Genomic DNA, 12723 nt, shown 5'->3' with positions numbered 1-12723 from the left:
TGAGGGAACTTCTGAATCCTGGAATCCATCTGAGGCTCTAGATAGGAAGCTATTAGTGGGAAGTTGCTTTTTTTCCTGTTGTCTCCCACTTCCCTCCATCTTCTGGTCTCTCACTCTTCTGCGCGAATGTCTATTCCTCTCAGATATGTTTTCTCACCTACTCATTCTCCATAACGCAAGCTTCTTCCCCCTTGCCCATCAGCTCTAGTCTCTCCTTCTGCATTCAGTGCCCAAAACCTAATCTTCCCTCAAGCTTTTTCCTCCATACGTCCCATCCCAGAAAGAAGGTATGTAACTCAACTGCTTAAATAGTGATATACAGAGAATATTTAGTCACTCCAAAGTAACCAAGAACATGCATAGATTTGGCAGATATGACAGAGAACCTTCTGGAGTGGCAACTGAAGGATGGGTGTCTGAAATGATACCAGATATCTAAGTCTACAAAACTGAGTCCTGCTGTAGAGGTTTCTCCTATCTCTTTCCTTCCAGTTGCAGTTGCTGTCCTCACCAGGTAGCAACTTGCTTTCTTCCTTTTTTCCTACTCTTCAGGCTCACGAACGTCCATTCTTGTCTAACCAGTTCCAGGGCTTTTCTACCATATCCTTCACTACCACAACCTATTCTGTTCTTTCTACCCAAGTAACTCAGTTCCCAGTCTTCTGTCCTATTACTGGTTTATTTTCTGCCCTTACAAGCAGAATTTCACTGGAGTCCTTTTCCAAAATGATTTTTCTTCTTTTCTCAGGAGTGATTTTTTATTCTCTCTAGTTTCTTCTTGAATCCCACCAATGATCTCAGAGCACAGAAGAATGACAAACTATACCCCTTATCTCTGGGCAAGAGTTGAATATTCTTGTTCGTTCTTGAAGATGGCTCAGACTAGTGAACAGTTAGTGGATTAGAAATAATTGCTCTTTCATAACTGTGATGTCAGATATGAAACTCTGTAGGATTATTCTGATACATGAGAGGAGATACAGAACAAGGAAATGTTTCACAGGCTCTTTTATCAAGAATTTGACTGCTCCTGAGTAACACTGTCACTGTCCCCTAATGAGGGAGTGACTTCAGGGTTTTTAATTAAAATCTGACTTTTGAAAACATATGGGAAGGTATCAGCTATTTAAAGTCCCAGTTTGAAAAGACTATTCAGCCAAAAACAGTGTTTCCAGTTGTAAGTGGAATTTCCTTAAAAATTTCTTGCAGACTCATCTGGTTAATTAACCAGGACATAATGACAAAAGTGTATTTATAAGTGTCAACAACAATACCCAGGTTAATCTGTGGATATTTCAGACAATATTTGATGAGCTCTGTATTTCACAATGAGGTTAAACTCTTTTAGTATTAGCATTTCTGGCTCATACTTTGAACACTTCCAACTGTAGGCCATTATTCCTTTTTGGGTAAAGATGACCTATTATCAGATGATTCATATTTGTGTGCCACTTCTTTGTTGAAATATGACAAAATACATGTGCATGAAAAATTCAGGTATTTAAAACTACGCTAAAATGGTCTATGTGTCTCAACAGCACTTGCACAGGGAGAAGAGTGCAGGCTTTACTTTTACAGCACAATGAAGCACCAATAGCGAAGATGCAGGTTTATAATGCTACAAACGACCAGGGAACTGCTACACCCCTTGATCTTTTGCCCCAGATGTAAAATAGTTCTTTAAACTTGTTTTAACTGCAAATTTAGACAGAGGCATATAAACAATTGACAAGATATGCTTTAAGAAGGTGCCTGGACAAGTTTAAATTTCATGCCACTAAAAAGTCCTTAAAAATCTTTATTGGTTTGCCTTATATGTTGCCATCCTTTGCCCAAATTTATACTAAAACCCTCTGTTTTCTTTCCTGCAATATAACTTCCACTTTTGAAAAGGGTTATTTCTACTATCTATGTTTTATTATTCTTCTGTATAAGCAAAATTTGGCTTGTTTTGGCTTTTTGGTCCTTTTTGAGCCCTCTCAATTGATTCTGAAACTTTAACATGCTTTTTTTTTTTTTTTAAAGTCTTTAAGACATCTAGTATTTTTACTTTATTACTCTTTTTCATTTCCTTTTCACTAGCTTAATTCCCCCACCCCACCCCCAAATCAGAATCCTAAACTGATTCTCTCTTGGCATGCGTTTTCTTTGCTACATAGTATAACAGCAGCTCTAGGTATTCCATCTTATCTGAACCATCTTTCTCAAAAGATAATTTATTCTTCTTTCTTATGTTCCTTTTACCAAATCCTACCTAAATAGAAACCCATAGACAACACAAAAAAAGGTAGGCTATGAGAATCTTTATATGTCAAGCATGATGGAAATTTGTCGAGTTTCTGTAAGTTATCAAAAAAATTCTGAAATGATTAAATTAACACCCTAACAGGTTTAGGACAGCCATGTTTATTTCCACAAAAAAAACCACCTGCCTTCATATTCTACTTTTTCCTCTTGCATTCTCTTGCAATTCCTTTCCTGTAAAAATGAAAAGATTGGCTTTCATCACCTCAAATTACAAATACCACATAAAGAGGAGTACTATTTGAAAGGGGAGCTATACATTAGATAGATGAATAATCCTCAAGGAAGAAGGGTCTTTGCATCTGACAGCTTGTCTGTTTAGTCTTTTTATTCTCCAATGATACACAGCTGGTCTTACAAAAATATTTATTCCTACAATCTCTGCTTCCCTTAAGTTCTTAAATGAAACAGGAAAAATCCCCTCTGCAGAAAAATTAACAAAGCTGTAGATTTAATTGTGTATATCTTAAGTGTGACAGATTACACTTTCTATCAGCAGTGTGAAGCTCAGACACAAGAGAGAACAACAAAGAATTAAAAAGTGAAAGGAAGAGGAATAAAAGCATTAATGGATTCTGGAAGGAAAACATCCCTCAGACATCAGAAGATGCAAATCCAAACAATAAAAACCCAACAGCCTGCCTATATAGAATCTTCTACTTAAGAGTAATCATTAATCTCAAAGAAGATTCATGTTACATAGAAGTATCTTTAAATATGTGTCAAGCAGATCAAGTTCAGGATATTTAAAAAGTTGACTGAAATAATAATGGCTCTAATAAAAAAACCCCACAACAACAAAAAAAAACCACCCACACCCCCACACCCCTCACCCCCCATCTTCCACTACTAATAATCCCTGATCATCCAAAAAGCCCTCCCTGCCCCCATTTTATGGATGGTATCTACATCTATCACCTCAAATAAAACACAGTTTCCCTTAGTTTATCTGACAACAAAACTACTCCAAAGCTGCCTTTAGACTTAGTCTGTGGTAATTAATAATAAGATTTACACAGCCTTTCAACTACCCTCACCCTTGAGGATTTAGTAGCAAGTTTAAATGCTGTACCTCTTACCCTGCAAACAGTAACACAAACTCTTGTCTCAAGGGCCTATGGCTTATGCTGGTCCATCAAGCCAAGAAATCTAAAGTGGGTGCTACTGCATCAGCTTTGCCTAATCACTAAACAAAAGTTTTGGAACTCTTATATGTACAACTTGGTCTTCAGACTTCTGAAACATGATAAATCTGGGGAAGTAGATCTTTCAAATATCATGTTTTTGAGGAAAATGCCTTGTACTGAGCAGTTATGTGCGGTGTCTAAAAATTTAAATTATGCGGTAGTTTCATTTACCAAAAGTTATTGTAACTTTACAAGGAAGTTTACCATGCAACACAATGGAATGGGAACCTATCTTTCTTTAAGTAGAAAGAAAAGTAGTTTGTAAAAAGCATTGTAAGTATAAAAGTGATCCAATTTCCTTTATTATGTACAATTGACACTACAAATAACTTAAAGAATTGGAAACCTAAAAGCCAAGGAAGGGAATTTTAATAAATCATGAAGTTAAAGTTTCTTTATTTTATTCTATTTCATAAAAATGTAGGCATGCATATTGTCTTTATGTCAGAGCCAACAGTGGTTCTCACAATTTATTACTTTTTTAGTACAGGAGTTTATTTCAAATTTGTCAAATTGGTAGTTTGAAACAAAGTTTTGCCTTCCAGACATATTATTCAGGCTGATCATGAGCACACTTCAGATGTAAATGGTATTACCATACCCAGTGCTAGAACTCAGGAGAAAAAGTGTTTTGCAATCTTTAAAGTTACTTTGAAATGAAATAGAAAACATATGTAGGGTGTTTGAGTATTTGCCACTGAGAATTCTTTAGCTAAATAGGAAAAAAGAGGGAAACAATTTGACTGGTACAGCTTGGGAAGGAATGGAAAGAGAAGAAAAAACCCTGTATGTTTCTGGAGGCCAGCAAATGCCTGCAGAGATCAGGACGCAAACACAATCATCAGAACTTGGAATGGAACCTAAATTGTGTGCATCCCAATGCAAATTCTTTTGTCCAGCGAACTGCTGTGAAACTACCAGCAGAGTGTTCAGGGGAATGCATGAGATAAAACTATTTTTTAATAAAGCAGAATGAAGAAAAAGATACTTTAGAGAGGGAAAAAAAAAAAGTGACTATTAAGCTCATAAAAGCATGGACAGAAAGTTAGAAAATGCTAGAACTGAAGATACCCATTCAAATGACATACAGTCCCTTTGTGAAAATGCTTTATAATCCAGAATTTATTTAAACAATTAAACACACAGGCTACTGCCCTGCAGGAGTTCTGACTCCATGTAGTAACTGTATGGACGTGGACCTGGAAATTAATACAGTTTATATGTAAGCTTATGCAAGATCTATAGGATTTCTGGCTCATTTGTTGAAGAAATTAGAAGGCATATAATAAAAGCAGTATTGCAAATGGGATTTTGAAAAGAGAGAAAGACTCATAATTAAGTCAACTGAATATCATTATAGAATGGCTGAATTCTTATATAAATCTGAGTAATTTTCAACACATTTATCACCAATGGCAATTAATTGTCTTCATTTTCTAGGTGCCCACCCTGTATGAAGCTAAAGCTAGAGTTCTCTGAGAACCTTAGCTAAACTGAAAACCAATAGAGACTGTGTTTTAAGCTTATGATATAAAAGTAACAAGTGTTCTGAAAAAGTGTATGGTAAGCTTCTCCTAAAAAATAGGGGTTTGGTGATTTTGACACAAATTGCTCTGTGCGTTATATTCCTATCTATAAAATCACAATATCATTTTCACAAGTGTGTTGTGAGGATAAATTAATTAGTGTCTCTGAAGCTCTCAGCTTTTATATGGCCTTATATAAAAAAACCCCAATAACTCATGATGAAATTAGTAACTCAAGGGAATGCAGAGCTTAGCTGAAGTGTGGTAAATAAGACCTCAACCCCTACACTGAATGGTAAGGATAAAAACGGAACTCTGAATACTTTCCATTCAGTGAATAGTGCTCATTTTTCTCTTGAATGGAGCAGAAATCCTGTGGAAAAAAACTGCTATACAATCATGAGAAAGCCATTTGTAATTCATTACTCTGTTCTATATTTGATTCTGATTAATGTTTTCTTTTCCTTTTCACATGATTTTTCTTTTATTCCCATTTATAGTCCTTTTTCATATTTTCTTCTAAACAGAACACAGTGTCAGCAAAATTGATTATAAGGAACTTTCCAACCTAACATGTTACAGCGCCTTCACAATTAGGCACAGAAAGCTCAGTCATTCAGTGATTTCACTTACTCTAAAAAAAAAAAAAAAAAGAGAGAAAAGAAAAAAATCGTTGGGCAATTTTGATTGCAGTATTTGTCTCATGTCCTCTGTCAGCAGTGCCCACTTCCTGCGTTTTGTTGGCTATAAACTTATGGGTGCACTGCAGATGGAGAACTACACCATGGTTTTTCCATGCAGTGATTGTAGTCTCCAGCATTCTTAGAACACAGCCCTGTCTGCCTGATGTTCTATTAGGAAAGAGGGTGGTCTGGATGGAATTGTGGACCACCTGACCGGCCACAACAATACAGCCAGCAACTCTCATCTTGGACATTTAGGTTTAAATCATACTCTGACAATTTATGATAAGCTGCTTAGGAAGTATACCATTCATAACCAAGAACTCCTGACAAACACCTGTCTGCACACCATTAAGTTTTCAGCTCACTATAGAACATGACATTTTTGAAGTAGATCACACTTTTTCTGTCCTCCACCAGTCTACACCCCTGTCCTAGATCTAGAGCCATCACTGAATGGGAAACACTTGCAGTGCCAAGTCCCACTTGTTATGCTCCATCATCTCCAAGGAAAATACATCCTATCTATGTTCACATTCTCGTCAGCACCGGTAGTGAACTTTCCTGTAAGCAGCCCAGCAGAAATACATTACATTTCTGGACAGAAAGGAAAGCTCTACAGAGATCCAGACTGCTAGTATGCAGGATGTGGTAGTCCTAATGCAAGTTGAAAGCACTGACAGATTTACAGCATATATACACTGGCTGTAAATGATACCGACCTGGTGTTTCCTGGATATCCCTGAAATAACCCAGAAATCAAACCAAGAGGGGAAACTGGGCCACAGAGGGAACACGTCTGGCCGTTGGGATGCAGCAGCACAGCAAGTAAATTATATCTGTCTTCAGGATATACATACTGGGCTAAGCATCTGATGCCATGGAATTAAATGACATGTGGTTTATGTTGTTGTAATGTTCTTTGTTGACTTTAACAGTCTAAGAATAAAGTAAACTTATGTAGTCATACAACCCCCCCATGTTATTAAAAGACATCATTCTCAAATTAGTATGTATACCTCAAAGTAATTATGCTGTTGTTACTCTGACAGGATTTTATGCAAGCCCAAGAAACATACCTTCCACTAATCATTTGCAAAACATATTAATGATACTTATTTAATTTTATTTGTATATGTATGTATTTGGGGATTACTTTGGTACATTCCAAAACCTGCAAAAAGGCTATCAAAAGGACTGTAACTTTTCTTTAGCTGCTCATATCATTACCAGTTACACATGAAGCCGTAGATAAAACAGGTTTAAATTTAAAAAAAAATAAATCCCTTCATTAGATGTTAATTAAACCACTTTCAGAAATCTGATTCAGCTTACCAAAAAAATAATACATTGCATGAAAATACATTTTGATTTCTCGATAAATTAAAAAAAGAAATCACCCTAAAAACCTGAAACTTGTATTCTGTATTCTAACAGTTAAAAATTAAACTGCTTTGCTACTTACCAAACCCTCACTGGGCATAATGCTGGTGAGATGAACTACCTCAAGATGTGCTGACTGTGACACCAGAGAATCAGATGAGAGCGAAATGATGTGGTCACAAATCCCAGACAAGGTTTTACACTACAAAGAAAAAAAGTCAATATAATTCCTCATATTAAACTGAAGCTACTAGCAAAGAAGTTCTTATTCTGAGAACTAACTGAGAATAAACTGATCATTTTGCTTCTTAGCATTATAAATGCTGCAGGCATATGAAAGTCAAGAACAAGAGGTTAAGGGAACAGAAAATATCCATAAATGTCAAGAAAAGTACATGCATGTACAGTTATTCTGACCAAAAGATTTTACTGTGCACTGAGAACATCTGTATATACAAACTATCTTCCACACTCCAACTACATGACTTTTTTTAAAAAAAAAAACAAACACAACACCTGATGAACTTATCTGTCATTATAATGTATCATTATAAATACAATGGAATATGTAAATACGTACAAATAAATGTCTTGTACATGGACTTAATGATCTATTTTGGCTCCCAAATAATGGGCACAACCCTACCAACAATGATAATTAGGTGAATTCTGCATTATACAATTTAGGAAACTTCCTTTGTTAAAAATTGCACTGGCAGGAAAATGCCTTAGTTAATTTATTTCCTGAAGTAAAATTCTTATGCATTTTTGAACACATCCTTTAACTGATATTCTAAATCTCTACAACTATGCAATAATTTTATGTTATCCTGCCTCCCAGCTAAAGATCTCTTAATACCAGTCCACACAAACACCTTCAAAGCAGGAACCCATTGCATAGATGGTATCAGTGATGCTGACAGATTAAACCCATCCATCAAAGACAAACAGTAAGTCTATGGATCAGAAAGGATCTGCACTCTCAGGGAATCTTCATGAGTAAAGATTTATTGCCAAGTTTGCATGTGTTGCTTAAAGCGTTCCTTCGAAAAGACTATGCCTAAAAATATTTGAACCTAATCTCAAAGCATTCATTTAGATGAATTTCAGAATGGTCTTCCTGTCAAAGTTGTATGCATCTATTTTCCTTTGGGGACTATACTCTCATTTGCCCTAATTATAGCAAATTCTAGTGAAATCCCTTAAGGGAAGTTTTATTTCAGGCTTTTGCAAAAGCATGAAGATTTCTAATATCTCATTTGATCCTACACTTATAAGTTAAACAAATAAAGTTGTCTTAAAGAATAAATTTATTATTTATTATTATTTATTATGACTGAATTTATAGATTATATTTCCATTCACTGTATAAAAGTACAGCTCTGGAGTACTGGAAGTGGCATTTGTATTTTGTATCAGCGGCAAGATGCAAAGCATCCCACTCAGGTAGGCATAACTGCATCTAAAGGTCACCATTATCAGAAATATTTCTAGCAGTTTCAGCTTTGGGCCAGAACCCCTAAACAAAACTTTAGGACCTGTCTTCTCACACCAGAGGTATAGAAACTGGCTTGCTCAAAAAACATGCTGTACTGCTGTTCTACATATGAACTGGTGGCTGACCCTGTCTCTGAGTATATGCTTTCACCCAGCTTTTCAATTACTGTCATCTCAAAATATTACTATGATTTCAAACTGAAGCCCTCTCTTATGCCCTAACGTTCCAGATCACAGGTGCAGATTAGATGCAGACTAAACCCCAGAAACAACACTTTCTACTTTCTGATGTAATGTTTTAACTTTATAGTTGTCACATGGAAATACTTTTTCTGTAAATAAACTTTAGAACAAAATAAACACAAAATTTGTCAACTTCACAGTTAAAATCCTTAAGATCTCTCCATGATTCACAAAGCTACCTAAAATCTATGTAGGATTTTAGCATGAGGAAAACAGTCAAGAAAAATGATAGTAAAATAATTAAAAATATTAGTATGCTGTAAAAGTATTTCAGCAGATACAAGAGAGACCTGACACCAGTTGTAAATAATGCAAAGGCTCAGACAGTGTAAATGGGAGCAACTGAGCAGAATATATGAATAATAGCACAGGGTCAGGAAGTAATGGTTGTTATGGCACTATCAACATGAGCTAAAGTATTTTTGGCATTAAAAAAAACAGAAAGGAACTAAATCTTGTGTACTAGTTCCAAAACCACAGAAAGCAAAGTTCACACTCTCCAGATGGCGCAATACTACTGCACTTAAGAAAATCTTGAACAAAAATGGGTTCTTCCAAAAGTTGAGTACCTGTTGCAGAAGAACTTTACATACAGTTTTACAGGCCATCCAACACCTAAACCCATTTATTACATTTCTTTCAATGGGCTATGACAAGAACAGAATCTCTAGAAAACCACTAAGTCTTGAACAATCCATACAAACTTATACGTCACAAGAAGTATTTTACTATGGCAACCACTGCGGGGTCAGTCCAGTGAATGGAAGTTACTAATCTGTATTTACTGTTGAAAGAAAGAACATCTAGCAGGTTGTAATTTTTAATTATCATAGGTGCACTCTCTTAGTCTAGAGAACTGATGCAGCCCTGATAAAGCACATTTTGCTGAGCAGATAGGAAAAAAAAAGAAACCTGACTCCCAGACATGCAGTTTAAGTGATCCTGAAGACCACTCCTCCATAATTTACCTTTTCCGTAATACCTCAGTTGCAGAGTATACATAGTCTAATCATATGGCTAGTGAGGGAATGGCAACAGTGCACCAGCAATCACATCACCTGAACACATGCTGCCCTGGCGTGGAGCTCTTCTAAATAACTCCACACCTCAGTGAACCTCTTCAGTAACCAATGAAAAAAGTCAATCATGGATTATAGTTTTTGAAATCTGTCTTTACTTCTAAGTATATCTTTCTTAATATCTTTCAGAAATAAGACAAAACACCATGTGGTGTTTGAGAGTTATAGAGTCTATCTCTTATAAATGTGAAATTCTTCTTTAAAGCATCACAATTTCTTATTTTTAGAAATAAAGGGACTGTAAAAAATGAACAATTTACAAAGTTTATTCTTGAATACAGTGTCCTTCGAGTAAATTTTTTTTTTTTTGTTAATATGCTGTGAGAAAGGTGGTGATTCTCACTTCACCCACAGTTACAATGATAAATGGGTTGATTCTCAGAGCCTGGATGCTCTGAATCAGGTGGTTTCATGTGATTTTTCTTAGGCTAAGGTGAGTTCTACTGCCTTGGGATCTAGGTACCTTAAGGTTCATCATGTTTTCACTGCTGAGCCTATGGAATACCTAAAAATGGAAACTTTTCTCTCCTCTCATCTATTCTTCTAGGTTTCCATTCAGAAAAGGTAGAGAAGTCAAAAATAACATTCCTGCTGAAGATATAGTTCTAGAAGTCATATGTGGTTATAATTGTGGGTTAAAAAGATGTGTATATATGTATGTGTGTATGTATATATATATACACACACACACACACACTGAAAATCCAAGAAGATTTCAGGTGCTTTTAAAAGTTCTTTTCAGAATCAGGTTTGCAACAGTAAGCCTTTTTCTAAACGTCCCTGCATGCTTTCTGAATTTAGCAGCACATCAATGTTTTATGACAAATTTTAATCCCCGCTGGAAGCAGAGTGTGTGTAAAAGGCTTTAAAAAAAAAAATTCAGGCACTTGGTTAGAGCTTATCAAAAGCTTATCTGAACTTGTAAATCCTTTGAGATTTTCTTTTCACCGTAGGCTTTAACTCTATCTCAGTGTTAGTACAAGTTTTCAGTGCCAGTATCAGGAAAATACAAAGTATTTGAACTCAAAGGCCAATATCTAATCAATAACTTTGTGTAAGGTTCTGCAATTCCCCTTTGTCATTAGAATTTTTGAGTGCTGAAGGCACAAAGTGCGCAGTCTGACAACCAGTGAAGCTAATAATGCACCAGGTCTGATGGATCCATTGCTGGAATTCAATACCAACAATCCTAGTAAGAATACCACACTAGTAAGAGGTCCGTGAAGCTTCTAAAACAATGTAAGAACAATAATTATGTATTTTTAATTAACTGTAGGTATAACAGAGAGCATTACTGCACGGAACTGTGTGAGAAGAGTGAGAGGGAGTATCACACCCTGCCTGCTAAAATAAACAGGTGTAAGTTAGGGAGTACCAGAAGAAAGCCAATTCTTAAGCCTTACATTTGAAAAAGTTCCAATTGAGGAAAGAATAAAAAGGCTTGGTAGGAATTGTTCTTAAGTGAACGACACCACATTTCAAAAGCCTCCAACATTCGGAGAAACTGGAAACAACGCCTTTGGTGAAAAAATTATTAGTAGTATTGCTTGGGTATTGTCTCTCCATTTCGTTATGTTGATGCAAAAAAAAGATATTTTTGAGTGTTAAATCTAGGGTACTGGGGCAGTCATTACACTGGCTGGTAGGAGTCATAACTAACTTGTACCATTTCAGGGGGCCACAAAATATGTAAGCTGATGTCTTTATTGCTGGTCTTGAAAAGAATTTTTAGCTTTTTAAGTATTTGATCTTAATTATGAAAAATTTAACTTTCAGCAACTTATACCATTCATCGGAAGTTGTGTCAAATAGTAAGAAACTTTATATTCCTATTGTAGATTTAATTTCTTTTTAAATCATTTAAGTGGATGGGGTAGGATTAGAGAATACCAAAGCAGAATAATTAGATTACTTACCACATGAAGAATTTTGTTTTCTGTTTCATAGACTGTACAATCCTGTGGGAAAATGAAACAAAAACAATTAATGCACATTATTTTAAATTTCCTAATAAGAAATAAAAGAAGGCTGTATGCTGATAACTATCTCTTACAGAGGTTCCTGTAAAGACAAGTGATCTCTTGAGTTTTGTCTTGACCAAAAGGTTGCTTTACAATTTCAGGAAACAACTACTCTCGTGGCTGGTTAACCTCAGGGATCTATTTTTCCTTTGAAAGCCCTGAAACTTGTGTTCAATATTAGCAACAATATAATAGCCACAATAGTGAGGAAAAAAGTAACTGAGTATAATTAATCTGGCATGTCAGAATTTCAATGATGTGCAGAGCGAGAGATACACTGCCAAGCCTCAAATCAAGTAATATGTTTATTACCTGTTCCACAAGCTGTGAGGGGTGCAGACAGTTGTGTCAGACCTAGCACTAGGTAGGTTGTGTTACTATAAAGCATAGGAAGGGAAAGTAAACAGAAAATATTTTTACAACAGGTGCAGTGCTAAAGATGCTAAACATGGTGTGTCCACACTGTCAGTTTGGTTTGCTCCATCTTTTGCTTCAAGATGGTTGCTGATTGTCTACACCATCCACAAGGGACAAGAAACAACAGTGGTCCCATCTCTTGGAAAAAGCCCCATAGCTGCTCTAGCTTTGGACTTTGGAAGGCACAAGCCACACCAAAAAGGGACAAGATAGGACATGGGCTTGCTCATGCTGAGCACTGGTCCAGGGATAACCAGGGGGTTTCACTGCCTTAAGATTTCCCAAAGAACAACTTCATCCCAGCTTTCCATTATACAACGTTGCTATTAATCAATTTAAAGCAGGCCTGAAACACAATATTCCTGATCAACTTCTTAATTTGC

General features: G+C 36.0%; 1 protein-coding gene across 1 annotated transcript in view; it reads right to left on the bottom strand.

Annotated features, from left to right (window-relative positions):
- The window catches only part of LOC130158820 (connector enhancer of kinase suppressor of ras 2-like), a 206570-nt gene that overhangs the window by 89971 nt on the left and 103876 nt on the right, over positions 1-12723 (bottom strand). The window contains exons 6-7 of the mRNA XM_056359880.1: positions 11819-11860; positions 7166-7285 (exon numbers count right to left, since the gene is read on the bottom strand). Of these exons, the coding sequence (XP_056215855.1) occupies positions 7166-7285; positions 11819-11860 (162 nt within the window). The remainder of the gene's footprint in view (positions 1-7165; positions 7286-11818; positions 11861-12723) is intronic.

This window comes from Falco biarmicus, chromosome 14 (assembly GCF_023638135.1).
Source record: "Falco biarmicus isolate bFalBia1 chromosome 14, bFalBia1.pri, whole genome shotgun sequence".
In the NCBI taxonomy this organism is placed as follows: domain Eukaryota; kingdom Metazoa; phylum Chordata; class Aves; order Falconiformes; family Falconidae; genus Falco; species Falco biarmicus.
Note: the sequence above shows the minus strand (reverse complement) of the source record. Positions and strands in the feature narration are given on the sequence as shown.